We start from the raw sequence: 27,615 nt of genomic DNA on the forward strand, positions 1-27,615 counted from the left end.
AGGGCGTCCAGGTTGTTAATTCCATGTATCTGGATAATTTACAATGCTGGGGAAGCTGGGACATAGGTTTTCAGTTTAATGACCATTTCTTCCTTTCAGAGTTTTGATTCAGACTGGACTGCACTGCACTTGTCATTTGCGTGGTGGCGGGAAGGCGCCTCAGGAGTCCAGTGGCGCCGGGAACCCGGAGGTTTGTCCGTAGTCACGGTAGGGAACGCCAGCGCTTTCATCCGGGAATTCAAATCTAAAACCGCCCGCTTCACGAACACCGTCACTTCGGCCACACCGGGCGCCCCGCCCCTCCCACGCTGGGTTTTTATTGGTCAGGGCAAAGAAAGTCGCGCATGACAACTAGCAGCCTCTTTCTGATTGGCTGATTCCTGCTCCCTCTAAGGGTAAATCTCCTCCCTGAGGCAGCCATGTTGGAAAGCGGGATGCAAAGCGCGGAAATCCTCACAGGTCGCCACAATAAACCTCTGCTCGCCTCCGCCATTATCTCCTCGTCACCTAGTATTCCAGTCATTAAAAATGCATTCTTTTCCTCACAAATCGGGTTGTTTTGTTATTATAACGCTGCAACATCCGTTTACGTGGTTCGACCCTGACGAAGGGAAGAGGTGCCCTTATCATCTCGCAGCTTTAAATGCAGCAGAGACCTTATTATCCAGTTACGTGCTGGATTAGGGGCCCAGGCTGTTTGTGAGGATTTTGAATGTTTTGATCCCTCGCGGCCCCTGTAGCGTCCGTAGTTACCGCGCCCCTGGTAACCGCCCGCCATAAGCAGGGAGCCTTCAGGTCGCCGGGCCCCGCGCCGGCTTCCCCGCCCCGGGCCAGCGCTGGCGCTTCGGCCTCGGAGGTGGGTGATGGCCGCCTCGCACCCAGTGGCGAGGCTTGCGGCCGCCAGTTTCCACCTCCCGGTCAATCCCAACACCGGAGCGCGGGTCGCCCACTACGAACGTGCAGCACCCTTGAATGCTGTGGCGGCAGCGGCCTTGGAGGATGAAGACGACGACCAAGTTGTGCGGCCTGAGCGGGCGGCGGTAATGCAGGGGCAAGACAGCGGACGGGTCTGGGTGCGGGCTGGAGGGGTGGCCCTGGCCGCCCCCAGGTTGGTGGCCGGGGGAAAACTCAGTACCACGTGCAGATCCTCGCTACTGGTGATTCTGGGCCACTTCCTTCTTGTGCCGCCACGGAAAATACTAAAGACGGAGACGTTGGAAGGTCTTAATTTTCATCGAAGAGCTTACTGTAAAAATTTCTTGGAGAGTATTTATGTTACTTCATTTCTAGAGAGTGCAAACTACAGAATTTTATTCCCTACTGTTTAGTATCTGTTGGGGAATGGATGTTTGGTATCCTTTGTTGTTCCTTTGTTTAATGGGGAAAATTGATATATATCCCATAGTAGGCAATCCCTAGAGAAACTCAGGTAAACTAGCTGTGCTGTCAAGTGTATTGTCACCTTACAGTCTTGCTTACTATTCCTAAGATGGGTATTTAAAGACACACATACAAATTAGCAGCCAGAGCGGTCCCTGTGTTTGCTAGGTGACTTCAGAGGGAAGCTAGACAGCAGTTCTCAGAGCCAAGTGTATCCTGCCCACCAGTCCATCACGTGGAAGGCAGAGTCCACTCTCTGCTCTTCTGGCACAAAAACAATGACACCTTCAACTGAAACTAGCAATCTGCAGATATACTCCTCTTACTCCAGTTAAAGTTCTTTAATGCGTACAGAGCCTCTTGAAAGCAAAGCATTATGGCTCTGGGCTGATAAAAGTCATGGCCTATTTTGGAATTCTCTTTACACTGAAGCTGGTAATGAATAACTCTGTAGCTGTGCTTTTTGTGACCAGTATTTCATCCACAGAGTAATAAATCCTGTTTATCCTAAGTAAGGCAGCTTGAGACCCTGACCATGAACCAGGGTCAGCATTGCTTGTTACAAAGCTACTCCCCACACAGTTTGCAGCGGGTAAGCAAGGCACAGTAATGGAGAAAGAATCTTTCGAAGGAAAGGATTTGGAGTTCCAAATTAGTGCCATTTGCTAGGTGGTGTTGAAACAGAATTGCCTTAAATCTCAAACACTACAGTTACAGTCCTTTTCCTGTTTCATCTGGCTCATGTAACTGACATCCATGTAGCAAATGGATATCATATAAAAAGCACAATTTATATCAAATAACACTAGTTAAAATTTTTTTAAAGATTTATTTTTATTATTTTTTTATTGGAAAGGCGGATATACAGAGAGGAGAGACAGAGAGGAAGATCTTTCGTCCAATGATTCACTCCCCAAATCAGCACAACGGCCGATGCTGTGCCGATCTGAAGCCAGGAGCCTCTTCTGGGTCTCCCATGCAGGTGCAGGGTCCCAAAGCTTTGGGCCATCCTTGACTGCTTTCCCGGGCCACAGGCAGGGAGCTGGAAGGGAAGCGGGGCTGCCGGGATAGAACCGGCGCCCATATGGGATCCTGGGCATGCAAGGCGAGAACCTTAACCACTTGCGCCACTGCGCTGGGCCCAACACTAGTTAATTTTTTTTCAGCTTATTTATGTAAAAGGCCAGGAGACAAAGAGGGATCCTCTATATCTTAGTTCACTTCTCCCCAAAGCCTGCAATAGATAGGGCCGTGCCAGTCTGATGCCAGGAGTGGGGAACTCCTGCTGGATCTTCCATGCAGGGTAACAGGGACACAAACACTAGCTCAGCTATCACCTGCTGCCTCTTTGGGTGTGTATTACCAGGATGCTGGAGTTAAAGGCAGAGTCAGGACTTAAACTTAGACCCTCTAACATGAGATGCAGGCATCATCTTACCACCATGCCAGGTACCCACCCCTAAATTAAAAACAATTACCGGGGCCTGGTGCAGTAGGCTAGAGGCAAAATCCTCACCTTGCACACGTCGGGATCCTATATGGGCACCGGTTCGTGTCCCAGCAGTCCCACTTCCCATCCAGTCCCCTGCCTGTGGCCTGGGAAAGCAGTCAAGGATGGCCCAAATCCTTGGGACCCTGCACCTGCGTTGGAGACCTGGAGGAAGTTCCTAGCTCCTGACTTTGGAGTGGCTCAGCTAAGGCCATTGCTGTCACTTGAGGAGTGAATCTTCAGATGGAAGATCTTCCTCTCTGTCTCTCCTTCTCTCTGTATATCTCACTTTCCAAAATAATAATAATAATAATAATAATAATAAACACATATACACAAAACTGCCAGCCAGACTTCCATTTGAGCAACTTGCCCTAAGATGAAATTATAACTTAGTTTATAAATTATAAGGGAAGTCAGTTGTTTCTGTAGTGGCAGTAATACTTGCAGAGTGCCCTGTTAAACTGAGGTCTGTACTAGGGTTACTACTTTAGGAGGGATCAGTTTGTACAGCCTAGAGGAGCTGGTTGTCATGGCGCCTGTGTGCGTCTGGCAATGCTGTCCACTGCACAGCTATCAGCAACTGAAGAGACCCAGTAATGATACATGCACTCCAAGGTCAGGCCACCCACATGTGGTTTTTCCCAGTGGCCAGGTTCATCCCTCAAACAGGAGGGAGGGAAGAGGAGGCAATCAAAGACAGTATTCTGAGTGGCAAATTGAGGGAACTGCCTTCTCGTGGGTTCTGTTTTCTTTTCCTTTCTTTCCCCTCCCTCTGTTCCTTCCTTCCCTCCTTCCTATTTGAAAGACAGAATTACAGAGAATGTCAGAGAGATAGATCTTTCACCCACTGATTCATCTGCAAATGGCCACAACCACTAGAGCTGGCCTGGGCCACTGCCAGGAGCTCTCATTTGGGTGCAGGGGCCCAGATACTTAAATCATCTTTTGTTGCTTTCCCAGTTCATCAGCAGGCAGTTAGATCAGAAATTGAGCAGCTGGGTCTGGTGCGGTGGCCTAGTGGCTAAAGTACTCGCCTTGAATGGCCCAGAAGAAGCTCCTGGCTACTGACTTCAGGTTGGCGCAACACTGACTGTTGTGGTTACTTGGGGAGTGAATCATTGGATGGAAGATCTTCCTGTCTCCCCTCCTCTCTATATATCTGACTTTGCAATATAAATAAATAAATCTTAAAAAAAAAATTGAGCAGCTAAAACTTGAACTCATTTAGGATGTCAGCACTGCTGGCAACAGATTAATCCACATTGCACCACAGCATCTGTCCTAGTTTCTGTTTTTTTTTGGTTTTTCTTTTTTTTTAGATTTATTTTATTTTTATTGGAAAGGCGGATATACAGAGAAGACAGACAGAGAGGAAGGTCTTCCGTCCAATGATTCACTCCCCAAGTGAGCACAACGGCCGATGCTACGCCGATCCAAAGCCAGGAGCCTCTTCTGGGTCTCCCACGTGGGTGCAGGGTCCCAAAGCTTTGGGCTGTCCTCGACTGCTTTCCCAGGCCACAGGCAGGGAGCTGGAAGGGAAGCTGGGCTGCCGGGATTAGAACCGGCGCCCATATGGGATCCTGGGCATGCAAGGCGAGGACCTTAACCACTGCTCCATCACGCAGGGCCCTGTTTTTTTTTTTTTTTTTTTAAGATTTATTTTATGTTTATTGGAAAGTCAGATATTAAGATAGAAGGAAAATCTTCCATCTGTTGATATACTCCCCAAGCGGCTGCAACAGCTGGAGATGCACCAGTCCTCTTCCAGAGCCCAGAGCCTCTTCCAGGTTTCCCACGTGTGTGTAACGTCCCAAGGTTTTGTGCCACCCTGGACTGCTTTCCCAGGCTACAAGCAGATTGCTGGATGGGAAGCGGGACCGCCAGGATTAGAACTGGTGCCCATATGAAATCCCAGCATGTTCAAGGCAAAGACTTTAGCCACTAGGCCACTGCATTGGGCCCGCAAACCATTCCTTAAAAATTATTTTATTTAATTTTTATTACAAATGTAGAATTAGAGTATACTTCATCCACTGGTTCACTCCCCAAATGGCCATCATGCCTAGAGTGAGCCAGTCCGAAGCCAGGAGCCAGGAGCTTCTTCTGGAACTCCCACATGTGTGCAGGGACCCAAGGACTTGGGCCATCTTCTGCTGCTTTCTCAAGTACACCAGCAAGGAGCTGGCTTGAAGTGGAGCATGCAGGACTTACTTAAACTGATGTCCATATATTGTGCCTGCACCTCTGGCAGAAGCTTAACCTGTTATGCCACGGTGCTAACCCTATTCATTTTCTTTTTTTATTCTTTTTTTTTAAATGTCTTTATTTTTGTTGGAAAGGCAGATCTATAGACAGAAGGAGAGACAAAAAGATCTTCTATCTGCTAGTTCATTCCCCAAAGACTGCAGTGGCCGAAGCTGAACCAATCTGAAGCCAGCAGGCAGTAACTTTTTCAGGGTCTCCCACGCAGGTGCAGGATCCCAAGGCTTTGAGCCAATTTCTACTGCCTTCCCAGGCCACAAGCAGGGAGATAGATGGGAAAAGGAACAGTTGAGACATGAATCAGCGCCCAGATGGGACTTTGGCATATGAAGGTGGAGGATTAGCCAGTTGAGCCATTGTGCTGGCCCTCATTTTTTTTTTAAGTCTCATTTCAATAATGCGTGAAAATGTCCTTCTGAAGTATCAGATGTTAGGTGTGAAGCTTTGCCTGTCTTAAAACCTTTCCCTCCAGAAAAAAAAAAACCAAGGTTCCAAGCCTCCCCAGTGGTAGCCATTATTTGGAATTTATATGTATTCTGTCCATCTGGTTGTGTTTCTACCTCCTGTGTATATAATACATTTTTTGGAAGATTTATTTGTTTGAAAGACAGAGTAACAGGGAATGTGGAGGGAGACACACACACACACACACCCCGAGATCTGCTGTTTCACTCTCCCCAGATGGCTACAGTGACTGGAGTTGTTTTGTCCCAAAGCCAGGAGCTTCTTCTGGATCTCCCACAGGGTTCAGGGGCTCAAGCACTTAGGCCATTTCGCACTGCTTTTTCAGGCGCATTTGCAGGGAGCTAGATTTGAAGTGGAGCAGCTAGGATTTGAACTCGTGCTGGTAAATGATGCTGGCACTACAGTTGGCCTTACCTGCTCTACCATAGTGCTGGCCCCTGCTACATAATATTTTAATATATGATAGCATAGTATGCAGTATGAAGATAGTTCTGCCTGATGGTTGCCACAGTTACCAGAGGAGGGCGGAACTTGCTTTGAGCCATGTATGCCACCCTGACCTCAGGCTGGAACTTGGAAGGGACAGCAGAAATCCGGCATGCCCTTGAGGCAGTGGAGCCACTGCTGCACCAATGACAGACAACAGCCAATATTCCTCACTAAATAAGGACTGAAGCGTCCCCTGCTTCAGCTTCCGTGTCAAGAGGGTTTAAAATTCCCTTGCACGTTTCTTCCTGGCTTTTTCTGTTCCTCTGTAGCTCCCTTCTTAACGTCTGTCTTTCCATTACAAGAAGGAAAGCCTGTGGATGGAGTTCCCTTGAATAAAAGCAATCCATATTTTTCCTATACTCAGTTGATTTGCTCCTTCACACGTGTCAACGAATCTAACACTGCCACTAGCTTTTACTTTTTTTTTTTTCCATTTAGTAGAAGTTTACTCCTGTTAGTGTGTGTGTGACTGTGCTTCTTTTCTTACAAATCCTTTCCAGTGAAAAGCAGTGTTTTAAGTAAAAAGTGGCAGAACTGCTGGTGACACTAGGCAGACTACAATATAGAGCACTGTTTATGGGGGTTGATCACCTGTGACGCCACAGGGGCTGGAAGGATTCCTTATCCAAATGGGTCAAGCCAGTCTGTGGGAGATTATCCTCTAAGCCTGTGGCTGCATTTTGCAGTGTTCCACAAAAAGCCAAACAATTAAAGGGAAAGAATGCTATTTAAGGTTCCCAGGAAAATAATGCTCATGCATTATGATTTGATAAACTAAATATTTTCTTTGTGAAAATGATCAAAGAAGAAATTAGAATTGAAAGTCATTTGCTAGCCATTCTTCTAGTTTAGGTAAATCGTTGTGAGTCCAGTTGACCAGAAAAGTTGAAGCCAGTGTTAGCAGTGTGCTAGGGAAAGTGAAGGGTAGGGGGACCCTTGTACTCAGTCTCTCTGTCTCTCTGCCTCTCAAATGGAAATAATACCTATACTCAAAGAAGAGAGCGGAGACGTTTCTTGGGTTGCTTGGCACACATCAAACAGTTCTCTGATCCCTAGGTTTCTTGGTAGCGAGTGCCTGCCTCTCTGTCATCTCTGTCCTGATTTTAAGAACTTGTTTTTGTTTTGTTTTCTTTGTTGCCCCAAGTGGCACAACACTAGCCTCTTTGCCCTATTTTTAGTCCATTAAAAGCATACCTTATCTGTAAGCATTTCTTATAATTGACTCATGCGTTTGATGCTGGGAAAAGTTGAACAGATTTATTTTCTAGTCTTATCAGGTTGGATCCATAATTTTCTATAGCAAATGGGCTTTTTTTCATTTTGCGTCTGTTCCAGGCAATATGCTAAATTTAAAACTAGGCTCTGCAGTCTTTTTATGCATCATCTCATCAATAATTTCAACTGTTTCTTTACTGAGAACGTGAAACAATTTTTATATTTATGAAGAAAATGGTGTTTTATTTTCATAGTTGCTTCAATTAAAAGCGCTGAAAAGGAGTGAGGGAAAAATTCCAGGTAGATCCTTCCATACATGACTTGTATGCTAAATCCTGCTACCACGTGCCCCCTGCCCTGGTTGTTCTTACTCCAGAGACCTTGTCACTCATGAAGCTATAACTCTTGTTTACCTGCTGGAGTGACTGTGATGGAGAGCCCCTTGGCTCTGCTCCCATGGTCTCTTACTCTGATCTAAGGTCTCACCCTACTGCCAGCTCCTTGAGAGCCACTGAGACCATTGTCTGCCCTCATTTCCTTGCCTTATTTCCAGTTGGTCTCCCTTGAAGCCATGCTGCTGGAGCTGGCTCAGGCAAAGGCACAGTGGCTGGCTTCCCAGCAGAAGGGCCAGGGTTCCACATCACCTCACTTCAAACTTAAAATGCAGAGAAGTCTCCTTACAGAGATTCTTTGTGATGGGTGGATCAGTTCTATCATATAATTAGGTGAGCATAATGGATTAAAATGCTTTTTTTTTTTGGTTGGGAAGGGGAGATGAAATGGCTCAATTGGTTAATCCTCCCCTTGCAAAGCACCAGGATCCCATATGGTCACTGGTTCGTGTCTTGGCTGCTTACTTCCCATTCAGTTCTCTGCTGGTGGCCTTTGGAAAGCAGTGAAGGGCAGCCCAAAGCCTTGGCACTTTGTGCCCACATGGGAGACCTGGAAGAAGCTCCTGGCTCCTGACTTTGGATCAGCTCAATTCCAGCCATTACGGCCATTTGGGTAGTAAACCAGCAGATGGAAGATCTTTCTCTTTGTCTCTCCTTCTCGCTGTAAATCTGGCTTTCCAATAAAAATAAATAAATACTAAAATAAATAAATAAATAAATACCTTTTTGGGTGCTGCTGATCATTGAATCTAACAATCTTAAAAAATGGATTGGGTATGCCTGGTGCAGTAGCCTAATGGCTAAAATTCTTGCCTTGCATGTGCCGGAATCCAATATTGGCACTGGTTCATGTTCTTGCTGCTCACTTCCCATTCAATTTCCTGCTTGTGGCCTGGGAAGGCAGTTGAGGATGGTCCAAAGCCTTGGGACCCTGCACCCATGTGGAAGACATGGAAGAAGCTCCAGGATTCTGGTTCTAGATCAGCTCAGCTCCAGCCGTTGTGGCCAGTTAGGGAGTGAACCAGTGGATGGTAGAATTTTCTCTTTGCCTTTCCTTCTTTCTGTAAATCTTTCAAATAAAATAAATTAATCGAAAAATATGGATTAGGTAGTATTTGTTTCTTAGCAGTCTGATCTCATTGTCTTTTCTCCTTATAATATCACTAAGGGATAATATGTATCCCACAAGTACCCAATAACCTCATTAGCTAGACCCTTTAAGGAACAGTGTTTGGGGAACAACATTGTGCTACAGTATGTTAAGCTGCCACCAACACTGACATCCTATGTGAGCACTAGTTTGAGTCTTGGCTACTTCACTTCTTCTTTTTTTTTTAATTTATTTATTTATTGGAAAGTCAGATATACAGAGAGGAGGAGAGACAGAGAGGAAGATCTTCCATCCGAAGATTCACTCCCCAAGTGAGTGCAACGGCCCATGCTATGCCGATGCGAAGCCAGGATCTAGGAACTTCTTCTGGGTATCCCACACAGGCACAGGGTCCCAAAGCTTTGGGCCGTCCTTGACTGCTTTCCCAGGCCACAAGCAGGGAGCTGAAAAGGAAGTGGAGCTGCCAGGATTAGAACCGGTGCCCAAATGGGATCCTGGCACGTTCAAAGCGAGGACTTAAGCCGCTAGGCCATGCCACCGGGCCCGGCTACTTCACTTCTGATTGTGCTCCCTGCTATTGCTCCTGGGAAAGCAGTAGAAAATGGCTCAAGTGCATGGCCTCTGCCATGCTCATACAAGACTTCGATGGAGTTCCTGGCTCTTGATTTAAGCCAACTGAGGAGTCAAGCAGCAGATGAAAGGTCTGTTTCCCCTCCCTCTCTCTGTAACTCTGCCTTTCAAATAAAGGAATGAATCTTTATTATTATTATTATTATTTGTTTATTCTTATTGGAAAGGCAGGTTTACAGAGAGACGGAGAGACAGAGAGAAATATTCCATCTGCTGGTTCACTATTCACATGGCCACAGATGAACCGATTTGTAGCCTGGAGTCACAACCTTCTTCCAGGTTTCCCACGCGGGTGCAGAATGCCAAGGCTTTGGGCCATCCTCTACTGCTTTCCAAGACCATAAACAGCTGGATAGGAAGTGGAAAAGGCAGGACAGGAATTGGTGTCCGTATGGGATATCAGTGCTTGCAGGCTCAGATTAGGCTTTTGAACCATCACACTGACCCCCAAGAAAGAAATCCTAAGAAAAGGGAACAACATTTGAATCAAGGTCAACTGAATTTATATTTAACTTTCTAGTGTTATGTAACTAGTTTTTTCCACCACCAGGCTGATCTCAACACCAACTATTCTGGCATGGCTGATCATATGAACTATGAAGACTTTGTGAACTTTTCTGATGTTTACCACTCTAATCAAGAATATTTCAAGAAACTAGAAGAACTGAAGGCTGCCCACATAGAAACTATGGCAAAATTAGAGAAAATGTACCACAATAAATTAAATTTAAAGGAAGTTCAGCCAGTGGTTGTCAGGGAAAATGTTCCCAGTGTCTCTTCTAGGTAAGTGTATGTCTGGTGTTATTTGTGGAGTGTCAAAAGCAATGTGTACTTAAAGGTGTGGGACAATGTTATCTCACAGTATTTTCTCAGCCATCTCTTTGCATTTTTTTTAAAGATTTATTTATTTATTTATTTATTGCAAAGTCAAATATACAGAGAGGAGAGACAGAGAGGTAGATCTTCCATCCGAAGATTCACTCCCCAAACAGCCACAATGACTGGAGCTGAGCCAATCCAAAGCCAGGAGCCCGGAACCTCTTCTGGATCTCCCACGCGGGTGCAGGGTCCCAAGGCTTTGAGCCGTCCTTGACTGCTTTCCTGGCCCATAAGCAGGAAGCTGGATGGGAGGTGGGGCCACCGGGATTAGAACCAGCACCCATATGGGATCCTGGCACATTCAAGGTGAGTGAGGACTTTAGCCTCTAGGCCACGGCACCGGGCCTGTCTTTACATTCATAATGGTACACAGAAATGGGATTTATGTAAAATATTTGACAATTTGCCAACTTGTAAGATAACCTCTTGCTTTGAGGACCGTCTGGTTTGTTTTTCTTTCAGACTCACCACTAGTGACCTTTGGGCATAGATATCAAAATGTTTAGTTTGGGCCAGTCTTCCTTTCCTTTCCCTTTCTTTCTCTTCCTTTCTTTCCTTTAAGATTTGTATATTTGTATTGGAAAGGCAGATTTACAGAGATAAGAAGGAACAGACAGAAAAATCTTCCATACACTGGTTCAACCCCAAATGGCTGCAATAACTGGAACTGTGCCAAACTAAAGCCAGGAACCAGGAGCTTTTCTCTGGTTTCCCATGTGTGTACAAGGGTCCTAAGGCCAAAGGCCATCCTCCGCTAATTTCTCAGGCCATAAGCAGGGAGCTGGATGGGAAGTGAGCAGCCAGGACAAGAACCAGTGCCCATATGGGATCCTTGCGCATGCAAGGCAAGAACTTTAGGCACTAGGCCATTGCACTGGGACTAAGGACATTTTAAATGACAAATATTTAAATTGTTTTTATACATTTATTTGGAAGTTACCATTGCAAAGAAAGCTAGGTAAGGAGAGGGAAAAGGAGAAAGAGAGAGAGAGAGAAATCTTCCGTATGCTGGTTTACTCCCTAAATGGCTTTAATAGCCAGATCTGGGCCAGGCTTAAATCAGAAGCCAGGAGCTTCAGCTAAATCTCCCACATGCCAGTTCAAGTACTGGAGCCATGTTTTGCTGCTTTCTCAGGCCATTTGCAGGGAAATGTATAGGAAGTCTAGAAGTCAGAACACAAATTTGTACCCATATATGATGATGGTATCATAGGCCCCTGGTGTTACAATTCAAACCCCTAGGTTTAATTTTAAAAATGCTGTATAATATTTGGATTAGCAAGAATCATTAAAGATACATTACAAAAAGTTCTAGGAGACATGTCTAGTTTCCATTTTCAAAGTAGGCTGTAATTTCAAGGCCGTTTCTACTGTGAATCTCTTGCTTTGCAGCTTAAGGCAAGTCCTTTACTTCTTCCAGGCCAGTGTGCAGCACTGCATGCCAAACACAATGTTCTTTAGGAGCTTATAGATGGGATAAGAACCCAGAATTACATTACAGATGATGTTACAGAATGTTCCAGAAATAGAAGAGAAGCAGGTGATCATGCCAATAAGTTGGTGAAAGTGAGGATTTTCCACAAAAATCTCCCGTCTTTGCTGCAGCTTATGGGAGGCAGGGGTTTACCTTCTCGGCGACAGGAACCATGTGTGCGAAGGCACAGCGGCATGAGAAACCAGGGCGTTTGTGAGCACTTCACATAACTGTTGGATTTGACCTTAGAATGCCGACTGGGGTTAGGGAGTAGCCAGGGATAAGACTGAAAAATAGGCAGGCACTAGGATTTTTTTTTTTTAAGAGAGATGTATGTACTTGTTTGAAAGGCAGAATTAGGGAGAGAGAGACTTGAAGTAGTACCCACATAGGATGCCAGCATCACATTCACTGGCTTACTTGTCACACTACAGTGCCACCCCACTCCACCCAGGGGCTGGTCTTCAAGGGCTTTATAGTCTCGACTTTGCTTTTTTTTTTTTTTTTTTTTTTTTAATTTTCATTGATTAGAGAAGCAGGCAAAGTGAAAGAGGGTACTCTCCTTTGGTTGATTCCCCAAATGCTTGAGGCAGCTGACCAACTGGATATTCAGCCTGGGTCTCCTGCATGGATAGCAAGAACCCAATTAGTGGGAAGCTGGCTTGAGGAGAGAAGCCAGGAGTTGAATCTAGGTAATCCCGTGTGGGATGTGTTTCTGGCATTTTGGGGGTGTCTAAGTTTGCATCTTAACTGATAGGCCAAATCCCTGCTCTTACACCTTATTATTGTAGCAATGAGGAATCATTAAAAGGTCTAAAGCAAGGGATTGATGAGATTAGGTATGTGTTGTTAGAATGCTGATTCTCAATAACATGGAGAATCTAATAGGAGTTAGATGAAGTGTCTACTGTCTCAGATTCCTCTCCTGTAAAATGAGAGAGTTGAATCAGATAAATTTGCAGGTGCCTCCTAGTTCTTTTCCAAATAAAAATGGTACATTTTACTAGGCTTTGACTAATTCTTCTTCTGACGATGTCCTGATCTTAGCAAACCTTCTTTGTTTTTATACACGGACACATCCAACTGAAGCTGTGACCTGATCTTTTCCCTCACTTAGGTCTGTGTCGGAGAACTACTGTCACCCTGTCTCCATAGTGGCATCGGTTTCAGAGCCAGATTTAGGCCGCTCTTCTTCCTGTACATCTTCTTCTGAAGAGGAGTTGCCCAATCTAGAAACAGACTATCCAGGGAAAACCAGAGCGATGTCCTATGCTAGGGAGCTCATCAACAACATGTGGACAAGCTTCCGTGTTCAAGATTATATTCGGGGTGAAGACGCTGACTTTCCAGTAGTTGGAAAGCCAAAGAGGAAACCCAAAGAATGGGTGCCAAGGATTACAGTACCTGAGCCTTTTCAAATGACGATTAGAGAGCAGAAGAGAAAAGAGACCCTGAAATCTAAGTCAGACATCGAAATGATGCAGACACTTCTCAAAAAGGAAGAAGAAGAGAAGGAGTTTAAGACGACATTCCGGGCCAATCCAGTCCCTGAGTCTGTCTTTCTGCCCCTTTATCATGACCTCATGAAGCAAAATGAAGAACGGAAGAGGAACATAAAAGAGAAGAGTAAAACTGCTCTCTTGGCTTCTCAAAAACCCTTTAAGTTTATGGCAAGAGAGGAGCAGAAGCAGGTGGCCCGGGACAAGCAGCTGAGAGATTACTTTAAGTCTAAAAAGAAGACATATAGATTTAAAGCCAGACCAGTACCCCGATCTATTTATGGTTCCATGAATAGCGACAAATCAAAGGAAGAAGATCACCATAAAAACTTCAAGGTACAGCTGAAAGCCCAGGAGAGCCTACAGAATTCATCTCCCCTGCCTCGGAAGTCAGCTTACAAGCGGTTCAGGAGCCCCAGGCATCCAGACCTGTCTGTGAAGTTGAAGTACAAGCCCAAGGCAAGGAGCCAGCCTCCTGATTTCGAAGACTCTGCTGAGAGGTACCAGGCACACCCCTCAGAGCACAGGGACTCAAAACTCCTGACAGACTTTGAACAATTTGATGCTCGTCCATCCTCCAGCACTATTAACAGAGAGGAGGTCTTGGCGGACATTAAAGCAGATAAAGAAAACTTGAAAGAGGCACCTTGGCCATATCTGTCCCCAAGACGTAAGTCACAAGTAAGAAGTGTGAGTTCAAAGCCGAGGCCTTGTAAATGCAACCCTCCAACGCCCACAGTGGCTTCCAGAAGACGAGGCGAAGCCATCAGGTAAATAACTAGAATGCAGTAGTGGCAGGCTCATGGTTACAGAGCCAGTGTCTATAGCTCTGTAAAAGAAGTAAGAAACCCTTATATTGTTGAATTTCAAGATGCTAACAAATGCTAAGATATATATGTAATATCTGTAAGCTATTTTTACTCCATAATGTATAATGTTGGCAGAGGGTATTGTAAGAAATGAATAGATTTTCTGTTTTATGAATTTGGGGGGATAGAAAATGAAGCAGTCAACCTTTGTTTGATTTCCAGTTTCACAAGTCAGATCTTCTCAAAAGGTTGCCTTTTCTCAACCTCAGGATTATAAATCTTTGATAAACAGCATTCTTCTTGGCTTAAAGTGAATTAAGCCTTAGTTTGTTGCCCTCAGGAGATCACTTGAGGAAAAGAAAATGTTGGAAGAAGAGAGAAATCGGATCCTAACTAAACAGAAGGAAAGAATGAAAGAAATGCAGAAACTCCTGACTACCCGGGCTAAGGCTTATGACTCCCATCAAAGTTTAGCTCAAATGTCTAAATCCAGACTTACGTACCTCAGGTATCATGAAAGAATCTTAAGCCTCCAGAACACTGGTTTTCAAACTTCAAAAGTGAATCCCAAGATTTAAAGAGATTGAGAGTGATTCTCGTGTCTGTTTATATGTTCAGGCTTTTGTCAGTTACTTATACCCAACGCTCGCACGCACACACACACACACACACACACAGAGGCACTTCATTGTGAAGGAGCTTCAAAAGGTCAGTGGAACATGAGTATGATGAAAAATTTATGTGTGGATCTCAATTATTTTCTTTTTTTGGCACCGAAATAGACTTAACTTCTTTTAAAAATGATTTATTTATTTTTATTGCAAAATTACATTCACAGAAAAGGAGAGACAGAAAGATCTCCCCTCCACTGGTTCGTTCCCCAAGTGGCTGCAACGGGCATGGCTGAGCTAACCCAAAGCCAGGAGCTTCTTCTGTGTCTTCCACATGTGTGCAAGGTCCTAAGGCTTTGGGCCGTGGTCCAATGCTTTCCCTAGGCCACAGCAGGGAGCAGGATGGGAAGCAGGGCCACCAGGACAGCAACCAATGCACACATGGAATCCCAGCGCATGCAAGAGATTTAGCCACCAGGGTAAGGCGCAGGGCCCAGACTTAGCTTCTAATTCTGTCTTCTCAAATTTTTAGATGTACCGTTGTATATACACCTTCATGGTGAGAATCATGAACAGAAACATCTTTAGTGGCCATTGTAGGTGGTCATGATCTTATGTCAGCATCTAGTATTTTTCTGTATTATTTTTGATGGTACAACGCAGTTTTGTGAAAAATTCTGATTCACACAGATGGAAACTCTTTTCTAACACTTATCTTGTAACCTCAGGATATTTTTCAATAAACATGTTACAGAGCTTTGTCTGAAATTATGCATAAAATCTGAGAGCACCAATTGACACACTGAGTTAATCAGCATCAGCTCTGTGATGCTACCTGTGTTAATGATTAGTAGCATGTGTCACATTTTAATTTGTTTTGATGGAGGGGATTAATGGAACCCCCTAGAATCGCTTCACCGAGCAGTAGAATCAGCAGTACAGAGTTTGAAAGCCAGTGTTCCAGGTGTTGCCATTAACATGCTCATGTTTAGGAAACTATCTCCCCCCAAAACCAGGTAAGTGAAATGATTTATTTATAATCTGATTTATAAAAAGATATATATGTATACTTTATATGTACCTATATTTTTAAATTATAATAACTACTCCTTTATAATTTAGGAGAAGATTGATTTAATGAATCTTAGCAAAAATTCCTTGACAATATACCATTTACTCTTAGGAAGTAAACAAGCTTTTTTATAGTACCAACTTGTATATAATAAGCATCTTTTTAAACTGTATTTTTTCAAGTTCACAAAATCTTATGGTCTGGGTAGTGTTATTATATCTTACATATAGAAAATAGCATTATTTAATAGGATCTTGTCCAAGGATTAACTATATTTACAGTAAATGTATGTGTTTTCGTTCTTTTTCCTCTGTGTATTCTATCCCTCTAATCCCCTTTCTTGTCTGAATAGTCCCATTTAATTAACTTTGACAACAACCTGTAGACGATCCTGTGTAAGGTAAAAAATAAGGGCCAGGTCTTGTTTTCAGAAGAAATCCCTTGAAGAGAAGACCTCTAATTTAAACTGTTTTTGCATACTTAACAAATGAGAGAGCACTGGTCCAACTCTTGAGCCTGGTTTGAAGCCCTTTGGGATAGTACAGTGTGAGGATTTCAGAAGTCAGAATACCCATGCTGTTCTGGGGCCTGAAATGTGTGTTCCCAGAGCCTGGGGTTTTGACTCTGCCTCTTGTGACAGTTGGCCAGTCTAGAAAAAAGAACTGAGGTGAACTGCAAACTGTGCTCATAAATTCTGATTTGTCATCTAAGCTTGATGTTACATGTTTTCTGAGATGACTTTTTTTTTTTTTACAATTCCATTCCTTTTATTTGTTTTTAGAAAGAGTGAAAAAGAAAGAATGAGACAATATCGACAAGAACTAGAAGAAAGAGAAGAGAAATTAAAAACGAGGCCACTACTGTTTGAAAGAGTTGCTCAGGTTGTGTTTGTTGGAATTTAAGAGCTACTGTCAGCACCCACTCCCCTTTTTTTAAATTAACATCTTTAGCTTCTTAACTTACCATTTTTCCTGTGTGTTGAAGATGCATATCATTCATCAAATCAGCCAAGTGAGTAGTTTTGCTTAAAATATAATCACTGGACCTTGTTGACAAGCTACATAAAAGCCTGATAAAGAACATGCTGCTAACCCAATGATTCTCAAAATACTCATTTCACAACCTATTTTTAAGGGCTTGTCTTCTTCAGTACCATCTTGGTTAAATATTCAGGTGAGGTGTTATAATACAGTTTGAAATTCACTGAAGAATTAAAAAGTGAAACAAAATGGCTGATTGATTCAGATTTATTTCTGAGGGTTTTTTCTTTTTTGAGTCTATAATTCACTTTTCTGTGTAACTACTAAAAGGACTTCCTTTCCAACAGGAAAGATAAACTCATGGGGAGAGAACACTGATGCTACTAAATATACACTCAGTTGTTTAATCTCTATAATTTTAGGTCCTCTTTGCCCCTTCAGGGAGGAGTTTTGGAGTTTTATGTTTTGCTTTGTTTTAAACTTAATTTTTTTAAATTGGAAAAGCAGATCAGTTTTACAGAGAGGAGAGACAAAGATCTTCCATCTGCCTGTCCACTCCCTGAGTAGCCGAAAAGGCCTGAGCTCTTCCAGGTCTCCCACACAGGTGCAGGGTCCCAAGGTTTTGGGCCGTCCTCGACTGCTTTCCCAGGCCTCAAGCAGGGAGCTGGATGGGAAGCAGAGCAGCCGGGATGTAAACCAGAGCTCGTATGAAATCCTGGGCATGCAAAGCCAGGATTTAGTCCCAGAGCCATCGGGCTGGACTCAAAGGGAGGGGTTCTTAAGAGGGCCATGACTTAGCAACAGTAGACAAAATCCCTGGAAGCCACAGGTGCTGAGCTGTGGCTGTCAGGCTGTTATGGTTGGTCAGCAGGCAGCAGGGGACCGGCCGGAGACACAGGAGTGGCCGGACTGTTCTTGTACCTGTCAGGGACTCACTGAGGACTCCAGGTGTGTGTTGTGGATGAATACATACATTAGTCTTTCAGAGTTACATTTCCCTTGTTTTTTTTTTTTTTTTTGAAAGAAATCCACATTTTTTTTTTTAAAGATTTATTTTTATTATTTTTTCATTGGAAAGGCGGATATACAGAGAGGAGAGACAGAGAGGAAGATCTTCCATCCGATGATTCACTCCCCAAGTGAGCGCAACGGGCCGATACTATGCCGATCCGAAGCCAGGAGACTCTTCCGGGTCTCCCACGTGGGTGCAGGTTCCCAAAGCTTTGGGCCGTCCTCTGCTGCTTTCCCAGGCCACAGGCAGGGAGCTGGAAGGGAAGCGGGGCTGCCGGGATTAGAACCGGCGCCCATATGGGATCCCGGGCATGCAAGGCGAGGACCTTTAACCACTGTGCCACCGCGCCAGGCCCTACATTTCCTTTTAATTTAATTAATTGGATATAAATTTAAGGCAATGTGTTTCATTTCATGGCGTGGATTTTTTTTTCTTCTTTTAACATGTTAGTTCTGAGGGGAAAAAAATCACTTTAAGCTGTCCTGCATTATATAGTATAGAGTGACTTTTGGCTTAAAGAAGTTGTGTGTGTTTGTAAACTGCGGGTTTATCATATCTTTTACTGCTAACCTCTAATCACATTTCCAATCTGCATCTCACGTTCTTTTCCCCCCAGCTAAGTGCTTTTCTTGATTCTCTGTTTTATTTGGGAGTATGGTTCACGTTAGTGAGCCCTACACTACCTCGCTGTTCAGTTGGTTAGAGATTTATAATTTCTTCTTAAGTAATCTCTGGATCTGCCCTCCCTCATCCCTGCTGGTGAAACTGTCACTTCCTGTGTGCATTGTTAGGAATGGTTTGACAATTGCTGCTGCTTTCCTCCGTTTGAAGCTTTCTGTTGTTACTCCATTCTGCCATCCCTGTTCCAGTGCCACAACATTCTCCCTGGGTAGGCAGCTAATACTCCTTGATAAATGGGCAGTCATCCATTCTCAGTGATTACCATTTTCAGTGAGTGATATCAAATGGTCTTGTCATTAACTTCTCTAAACAATGTTTCAGGGTAGGTCTTGTCTGCCAGGTTATACGTAAAGTTCAAAGAAGGTTAATAAGTTTAAAGTGTAGACTTAGCAGATGGTAGAACTGAGATTGAAGTCCCAAGTTGATCTGTTCCCAGTACTTAATTGTAAGAGGTCCTGCTCCCTCCCAGAAGGTAAGTCCATGGGTCCTAGCAGGGTGTACAGACTTCCCATGGTCCATGTGAACGTCTTCAGTCTGTCTGCCATTGCCCTCTTCTCTAGCCCACTTATTCTTTTTTTTTTTTTTTTTTTTTTTTTATTGTTGCTTACACTGTATTATGTAGTACAGTTTTATAGGCGCTGGGGATTCCCCCCACCCCTCCCCATACCCCTCCCCCCATGGTGGATTCCTCCACCTTGCTGCATAACCATAGTTCAAGTTCAGTTGAGATTCATTGCTTGCAAACACATGCCTAGCATAAAGTTCAGCGTCTTATTGTCCAGATAAGTTCAGTGGCCTCCTGGGGAGACCTTCTATGGTCTGAAGATAGGTCTAACAGAGTAAAGATCCGGTCAGTTAAAAGCCCCAACAAGGCCTCAGTATCAATATACAACATTATGGAATTAATTGACGTAGTAATGGGTAAACAATATGTTAAGAATAATGCAAGTTCCATTCTTCGAAACATCTGGGTTGAGACAGTATCAATGACAGGTTCAAAAAATAACAAACAACCAAACAAAAAATTACAGGTTAAATCAAGGCGAACATGTGGTATCTAATCTTTTGGGATTCACTCATTTCCCTTAGCATTATAATTTCCAGTTGTGCCCATTTAGCCACAAAGAACTGCATTTTGTTTTTTTTAATAGCTGAGTAGTATTCCATGGAGTAGATGAACCAAAGCTTTCTTATCCAATCTTCTGCTGATGGGCATTTCGGTTGCTTCCATGTTTTTGCAATTACTGATTGTGCTGCAATGAACATAGGGATGCATGTTGGTTTGTCGTAAAACAGGTGTTTTGGATATATTCCTAGGAGTGCTATTGCTGGGTCATATGGCATGCAGATTCCGAGTTGTTTGAGTGTTCTCCAGACTGATTTCCATAAAGGCTGTACCAATTTGCAGCTCCACCAGCAGTGGAGTAGGGTTCCCTTTTCCCCGCATCCTCGCCAGCAAGCGTCGTTGGTGTTCTTGTTTATGTGGGCCAATCTTACTGGTGTTAGGTGGTACCTCATCGATGTTTTAATTTGGATTTCCCTTATTGCTAGGGAGCTGGAACATTTTTTCATATGTTTGTTTGCCATTTGGACTTGTTCCTTTGTGAAATGTTTGCCCATTTCCCTTGCCCATTTCTTGAGTGGCTTGTTTGTTTTGGTTTTTTGGTTGTTTTGAAGTTCTTTGTATATCCTGGAAATTAGCCCCCTATCGCCTATATCGTGTGCAAAGATCTTCTCCCACTCTGTGGGTTGCTTTTTTACTTTGTTGAAGCCCACTTATTCTTTTAGACCATCCTAGACTATCAGCAGACCCTAGTGTCAAAAGTGAAGTGTTTTGGTTTTAACATTTATTTCCTAAATGAAAGTCCAACTTACAAAAAGGGAGATAGAGAGACACAGAGAGAGATCTTCCATTCACTGGTTCGTTCTCCTTATGTCTGCAATGGCCAGAGCTGAGCTGGTCTAAAGATGAGATTCAAGAGCTTCTTCCCAGGCTCCCACATAGGTGCAGGGGCATCCTTTGCTGCTTTCCCAGGCCACAAGCTGGGAGCTAGATCAGAAGTGTTGTAGCTGAGACATGAACTGGCACCCTTACGGGATCCTGCATCGCAGGAAGAGGCATGACACACCATGCCACACTGGTAGCCCCAAATGTGAAGCCTTGCTTCTTAAGGTTTGGCTTAAGTGTCCTTCTCTGTGCTCTTTGACCAGCTGGTATACTGCTCTTGCAACAAGCTGTGCAAATTATCTGGATAAGTCTCTCCTTCCTTCTAGGTAATTAATTTTAAATAGGGGGGGACTAAAATCATTGTGCTTCTAGTACCTGGCACCTAAAACAATGTCTGACACAGTGGCCACATTTGTATTAAAGATTTAATTTATTTTTATTGGAAAGGCAGATATACAGAGAGGAAGAGAGACAGAGAGGAAGATCTTCCGGATGATTCACTCCCCAAGTGACCACAATGGCTGGTGCTGCGCCAATCTGAAGCCAGGATTCAGGAACTTCCTCCAGGTCTCTGATGTGGGTGCAGGGTCCCAAGGTTTTGGTCCGTCCTCGACTGCCTTTCCAGGCCACAAGCAGGGAGCTGGATGAGAAGCAGAGCAACTGGGATTAGAACCAGCGCCATATGGGATATTGGTGCACTCAAGGTGAGGACTTCAGCCGCTAGGTCACCGTGCTGGGCTCCACAGTGGCCGCTTTAACAGGCATTATTTGAACTTGTTCTGAATGACTTTCATTATGTCAGCCAGATAATGACCTTCCGTGCTCACTGTGGGTGTGGGCCAGGGTGAAAGCGCTGCGCTAACATACTAGTGACAAGGTCCAGCATTAATAAGCAGTTTTGTCATGTTATGAATGACCAACATTTCTAGGCATGTAAGAAACTATGACAAAACAATCTATATGAAATTAAATCCATTTGGGGATAGGCTGTTAGCCTGGCAGTTAAGGTACCACTTGAGATACTCATAACCAACATCAAATAATACCTGGGTTTCATTCCTGGTTCAGGCTCCTGTCCCATCTTGCTCTCGATGCAGGCCCTAAGGAGGCAGTTGACAATCCCAAATTCTCAGGTCCCTGCCAGCCACATGGGAAACCTGGATTAAATTCCCTCCTCCCTGCTTTGCCCTGGGTGAGCCCTAGATGTTAAAGGTATGTGGGGAATAAACTAGTATGAATATTCACTCTCTTTCTCACCCTCTGGTCTCAAATTTAATGATTTTTAAAAAGGAAATTTAATATATTGAAAACAGATTAGTTTTTTTTTCAGAGTTAACTTTTATGTAGAAAGATGCAGTAAGCAAAAGTATACTCACTTAAAAGAAGGGCATAATTTTAATGAGTTCTATAAGCCTCTTGTTAAATGACTAATAACTTGAATATTATTTATTAGACATACAATGCATACAGAATTGGATTGCTGCATAGATAATGCTTTCATCAGAATAGAGAAGCTTATATGATATAAAACAACTGATTTATAAAAGCTGAGGCTGGAATGGTGATAGGAAGAGGCTGAAGAGGGTAGGGGACATAAGTCAATTTCATAGCTAATATTCCTTCTTTCCTTGCGTTTACTGTTTCCTTCACTTAAAACACTTATCTCTCCTCTTATACTGCATACTTCCCATGAGAGCTTGTCACAAAATAAGCTTTAAGGTTTTCAGTAGTTGCTAAATACATGAATACTTGAAAGAATTACTACAAACTAAACTTCCAGTTGCAAAATAATAAAATAATAATAATGTTTCCCTCAAACTAGGGCATTGATTTATAGGCAAACTTCTTTTTGTTACTTATTTTAGTTTCTGGGAAAAAATAGTGCTTTCTCCCCGCCAAAAAAATATTTGGTGGTGGCAAAATAATGCTGTTTATAACCTGGGTGATAGCCACATGAGTATTGATTTATAATTTCTATTCTACCTAGGTTTTATATTTTTTCATGATGCTGTAAAGATACCTGGAAAAAGAAATAAGAAATAAGCTCATAGGAAGGTTGTTAGAGTTATTTGACTCTATGTTCCTATTATGAAGATTTCTTTGTACCATATTCCTTGATGTATCAGTGTTGAAAAAAAAATCATCAATATTTTTATTCTGTAGTAGAAGCAATGGCATGGATGTAGTTGTTTTAATTGTTCCTTGTAATTCATACTCCATAGTCCTTTTGTATGGTGGATTATTTGTTCCAACTAGGAGTAGTTACACATTATCCACCTTGATGAAAGGTATTAAAAAGATAATTCTGTGTACAGAATGGCTGAGACAGTGATTCATCATTGTTTTGGTTTTAGCATAAATTAGTGCTCTTATTTTTTTTGCCAGCCTATTTTGCTGTGACCGTTATTGCTAATTAATAGTTGTTATATAATAAAGTCACTTGCAGCTTTATGCCTTGCCCATTTATAAGAGTTAATTGCAGCCTCACAGCTGTTAAGTTTATTCCCAACAGAATATGTTGAGGATTCATTACCAAACAAACCATATTGTTCTGTTTCTTAGAAATCCCAGGGCCTACTAACTGGGTAAATGTTAAATTGAATTTCAAAGCAAATGCAGATGCAGGCTTACTATCACTAGCCTTGATTAGGGTCTTTTTAATCTTTTTTATATCTAATTTGCTTAAACCAAAACACACTGTTCTTAATGCATACAGAGTCAGGTTTGAGATTTCTTTATTCTTCTGTGCAGCCTTTGGGCCTTGTCTATTGGTGTTCACAGTCTATGGATTCAGTTTTAATCTCTTTTCTGAAATTGTTATTCATAATAGATCCCTTTTAGCAGCAGCAGTTTGGGTGCTGCTTTTTCTCTTTCCCACAGTGTCAGAAAATGCCCAGATGCCCAGATGATACCTTTGTCTGCTACCACCAGTCTTTGCTATTAGATTTCCCCTGATGAACGCCATGCTCCATGGTCCCTTATTGTGCTGACATCTCTGGATGAAGTAGCTGACAACTGAATTGCCAGAAACAGGCAGAGGTCCCTGCAGACTCCTAGACAACCACCACCACTGCCACTTGGAGAGAGCAGCATGATGGGGTAGAAGGAGCCAGTAAAGAGTCGAGACTTGGCCGTGTACTCAGTAGCTTTGTGACTTGAAACAAACCACTTTTTTTTTTTTCTTTGCTAAAGATTTATTTTTATTGGAAAGTCAGATATATAGAAAGGAGGAGAGACAGAAAGATCTTCCATTCACTGATTCACTCCCCAAGTCACAGTGTCTGGACCTGAGCCAATCTAAAGCCAGGAGTTTCTTCCAAGTCTCTCACGCAGGTGCAGAGTCCCTAGGCCTTGGGCCTATGTTTACTGCTTTCCCAGGCCACAAGCAGGAAGCTGAATGGGAAATGAGGCTGCTGGGACATGAACTGGTACCCATATGGGATCCTGGCACATTCAAGGCGAGGACTTTAGCCACTAGGCTATCGTACTGGGCCCCAAACCACTTAACTTCTAAAATAGGACCATAGTTTGCTTATTGGTGAAATATAGGAGTTAGAATGGGTGTTCTCCCATGCCCTTTCCCTCAGAGAGTTCTAATGGTACATTGGAACAAGGTCAGTCTCTCACCTTGATTTGGTTGAAGATTCAGAAGACAATACTTAGCACTATGCTAGTTCAGATTCATTAATAGGGTTGGGCTAGGCTGTCTGTCAGTTCACTCTTAAAGTGGCCACAATGGCCATACCTGAGCCAATCTGAAGCCAGGAACCAGGAGCCTCTTCTGGGTCTCCCACGTGGGTGCAGGGTCCCAAGGTTTTAGGCTGTTCTCTACTGCTTTCCAGGCCACAAGCAGGGAGCTGGAAGGGAAGTAGAGCAGCTGAACTTGAACTGGCAATCATATGGGATCTAGGTGGATGTAAGGCAAAGATTTAGCCACTAGGCTATCACACCGGGCCCTCATCGTGACTCTTAACAGATCCTGGTGCCAGAAGATAACATTCCAGAGGTTTAAACCTACCTCACTTCTGTCACAGAGTGAAGATAACAGTTTTGCTGGTTTTATCATGTTTGAGAGATTAGATATATAAAGGATGTCTGACCATGTGACATCAGTGTATCCTTTTATTTATCTATTTAAGAAGCAGAGGAACAGAGAAAGAGCTCCTAACTTCTAATTTGCTTCCTAAAGGCCAATTGTGGCTGGAGCCTGGTCAGGCCAATGTTAAAATTTAGAAACTTGGGGCCTGGCACGTTGGCCTATTGGGTAAGTCCTCACCTTGCATCCACCGGGATCCTGTGTAGACACTGGTTTGTGTCCTAGCTGCTCCACTACCCATCCAGCTCCCTACTTGTGGACTGAGAGAGCAGTGGAGGACAGCCCAAAGCCTTGGGACCCTGCACCCACACGGGAGACCCAGAAGAAGCTCCTGGCTCTTGACTTAGAATTGGCACAGTTCCAGCCGTTGTGGCCACTTGGGTAGTGAACCATCAGATGAAAGATCTTTCTGTCTTTTTCTCTCTGTGAAATCTGACTTTCCTATAAAAAAAAAAAAGAAAAGAAAAAGAAAGTTAGAAGCAGATGTAGTGCAATGAGCATGGGTCAAATGTCAGCTCTGAACATATCTTCTTCACTTGATCTTAGCCAAAAGGCTGAGAAGTGATGAACATATTTTCTTGGTGATTTTTTTCAAGTAGCTTTGTACAGTCATAAAAACATATGAAACCCAAGTAGTGTGTAAAAATTAATTGTAGACCAAAACTCTCTGCTACCACCCAGGTTAAAGAGATTGCCAGCACCACAGCACCTAGGGTGCCCCTCCCAGGTCACAGCCTTCTGCCTTTGCCCTTTACAGAACCACCATTCTGACTTTGGAGAGAAGCATTTCCTGTTTAGTTAGCAGTTTTGTCACCTCTATAACAGTCTGCAAACATACTTCTGTTTTTGAACGATGTGAATGAATCATGCTGTACTTATTTGCACTTTACCTCCCTTACTCAGTATTATTTTTAAGATTTTTATTTTTCATTTGATTTGAAAGGTAGGAAAAGGGGGCAAAGGATTTCCATCTGCTGGTTCATCCCCCAATTGCCCACAACAGTCAGGTCTGGGCCAGGCCAAAGCCGGAAACCCAGAACACTTTCTAGGTGACAGCAGCTCAAGTATGTGTACTATCTTTTTTCTTTTTTAAGATTTTATTTTCATTGGAAAAACAGATTTATAGAGAAGGAGAGACATAGAGAAAGAGCTTCTATCTGCTTATTCACTCCCCAGATGGTCATAATGGTCAGAGCTGAGCCAGTGTCAACCCAGGAGCCAGGAGCTTCTGCTGGGTCGTCCACGTAGGTGCTGGTTCCTACGGCTTTGAAGCATCCTTCACTGCTTTCCAAGGTCATAAGCAAGGAGTTGGATGGGAAGTAGAATAGCTGGTACCACAAACCACCCATAAATGATTCCACCTCTTGTGAAGGAAGGATTAGCTAATTGAGCTGTTGCCACTTGAGCTATCGTCTACTCTCCCAGGATCAGAGCTGGTCTGGAAGCAAAGTATACAACACTCAAAATGGCACTATGATGTGAGCTACTGGTTACCCTAGCAGCAGCTGGGACTGTCCATACCATAATGCCTACTCCTGATTCATTCATTTGTTTCTTTTTATTGTGCCATTATTTATTTGTCTGTTGCTCAATGTTTGGACTATTTATAATCTAAAGCATCACACAGTAATATCCTAAGCAGTCTGGTACACACCTCAAGGTTCACATGTAGTTTGGGTATATAGCTAAGGATGCATTTGTTCTTCATAGACCATGCATTCATATTTTCAACCAGCTGTGACTATTCGGCTTAATTTTCACTGGCGCTTTAAACTGATGCGTTTTAATGGAAATTTAAAGTCTTTGTTCTCATCTAAAAAGATTTGTCTTTCCTATAGAACAATGCAAGATTGGCAGCAGAAAAGCATTATTCCAACACCCTAAAAGCATTAGGAATATCTGATGAGTTTGTTTCAAAGAAAGGCCAAAGCAGAAAATTACTTGAGCACTTCACCAGTCAAGAGACACCAAGTTTCAGTGAAGATGAAGAAAGGTAACATATGTAAGCTGTCTGAATGGTTTACCTTTGAAAACATTCTTATCGGCAAGCAAGCATAACATGCTGTCCAGTGTTCTTTAGAAAGATCTTTTTCCTGTTGAAATACACGTGAACAGTCGTAAAACATACTGACATGTTAATGTGTCTGACATTCAAAATATTGGCATGCTGATGGAGTATTTTGCAGAGTAAGATTTCTGGCTGATACAAATAACAAAAATAATAGTATGCTTTCATGTAAAGTTGAAAGAGTCAGTCATTCAAGTTTGAAATAAATTGGTTGTCAGGGGAATATTTAATTTCCCAGTTGGCACTTTTATAGAGCTAGCTAGTTCTCATAAAATTGGAGCTCATAGACGAGGAAGACTGGCTAAACGATGGAATTCATTGCATTTTTTTTTAAATCTTTAAAGTGGCCCATTTGCTTTCAAAGATTGATAAATTTCTTCCTCTAGCCTTCATGAAGAGGGAGACACAGAAGAGAGAGAGAATAAGGAAGAAAATGATTCTGTTGATGCTGACAGTCAGGATTCTTGCAAGGAAGAAGCTGAAGCTGAAGAAGCAAATGGAGAAGAGAAGCCTGCTGAGGAGTCTCACTGAGTCAGGAAGATCTCTCCATGACCTTGTAATCCTTTGCCGCCTCAGGACGGTCACAGCTGCATTTGTGATGTTGAGAACATCCACGGGGCCTCCTCGGCTAAGGGCAGAACTGTGAACCAGGACAGTGGTAGCCTGAGAGGGCTGAGTCTGGCTCACCGGTCATTTGGCCACTTGGAGGAAGGCTTTGCCCATTCCTTTTTTAAAATGGCAACATTTGGTCTGTTTGCCATTCTGATCTTCTGTTCCTGAAAAGACCCACCTGCCACTAACTGATTACCAATTAAAATATTCATTGCTTCATTATTACCAGTGGGGAAGCGTGACTTTCCATGGAAAGCAGAAGGATGGTTTGGCCTTTTGGTATTTGACCATTTAAAAAAATTCTGGAAGACACGATCAATAAATATTTTAAATTACTAATCTTGTCCATTCTTTTTCTCTACATGGTATTTCACAAAATGAGTTCTCAAGCTTCTTTTGCCAGGCATTTTAATTTTTTTTTATCTGGGGCATGTTTCC

The 27,615-nt window shown here is 43.1% G+C and overlaps 1 protein-coding gene across 3 annotated transcripts; it reads left to right on the top strand.

Annotated features, from left to right (window-relative positions):
* Positions 1–27,516, top strand: FAM161A (FAM161 centrosomal protein A). Of its 3 annotated transcripts, XM_040993386.1 has the most exons (7): positions 1–1,040; positions 9,987–10,219; positions 12,907–14,058; positions 14,438–14,605; positions 16,562–16,661; positions 26,336–26,490; positions 26,952–27,516. In XM_040993386.1, the coding sequence occupies exons 1-7, from the start codon at positions 864–866 to the stop codon at positions 27,094–27,096; spliced, it is 2,130 nt and encodes a 709-aa protein (XP_040849320.1). In that variant the 5' UTR covers positions 1–863; the 3' UTR covers positions 27,097–27,516. The 3 variants fall into 3 exon arrangements, with proteins under 3 accessions (XP_040849320.1, XP_040849321.1, XP_040849322.1); XM_040993387.1 differs by lacking the exon at positions 14,438–14,605; XM_040993388.1 differs by lacking the exons at positions 14,438–14,605; positions 26,336–26,490; positions 26,952–27,516 and having other exon boundaries at positions 16,562–17,009.
* The last annotated feature ends 99 nt before the right edge of the window (positions 27,517–27,615 follow it).

The sequence above is a fragment of the Ochotona curzoniae genome, unplaced genomic scaffold (assembly GCF_017591425.1).
Source record: "Ochotona curzoniae isolate NIBS_2020 unplaced genomic scaffold, NIBS_Ocur_1.0 contig_883, whole genome shotgun sequence".
NCBI classification, from domain to species: Eukaryota; Metazoa; Chordata; class Mammalia; order Lagomorpha; family Ochotonidae; genus Ochotona; species Ochotona curzoniae.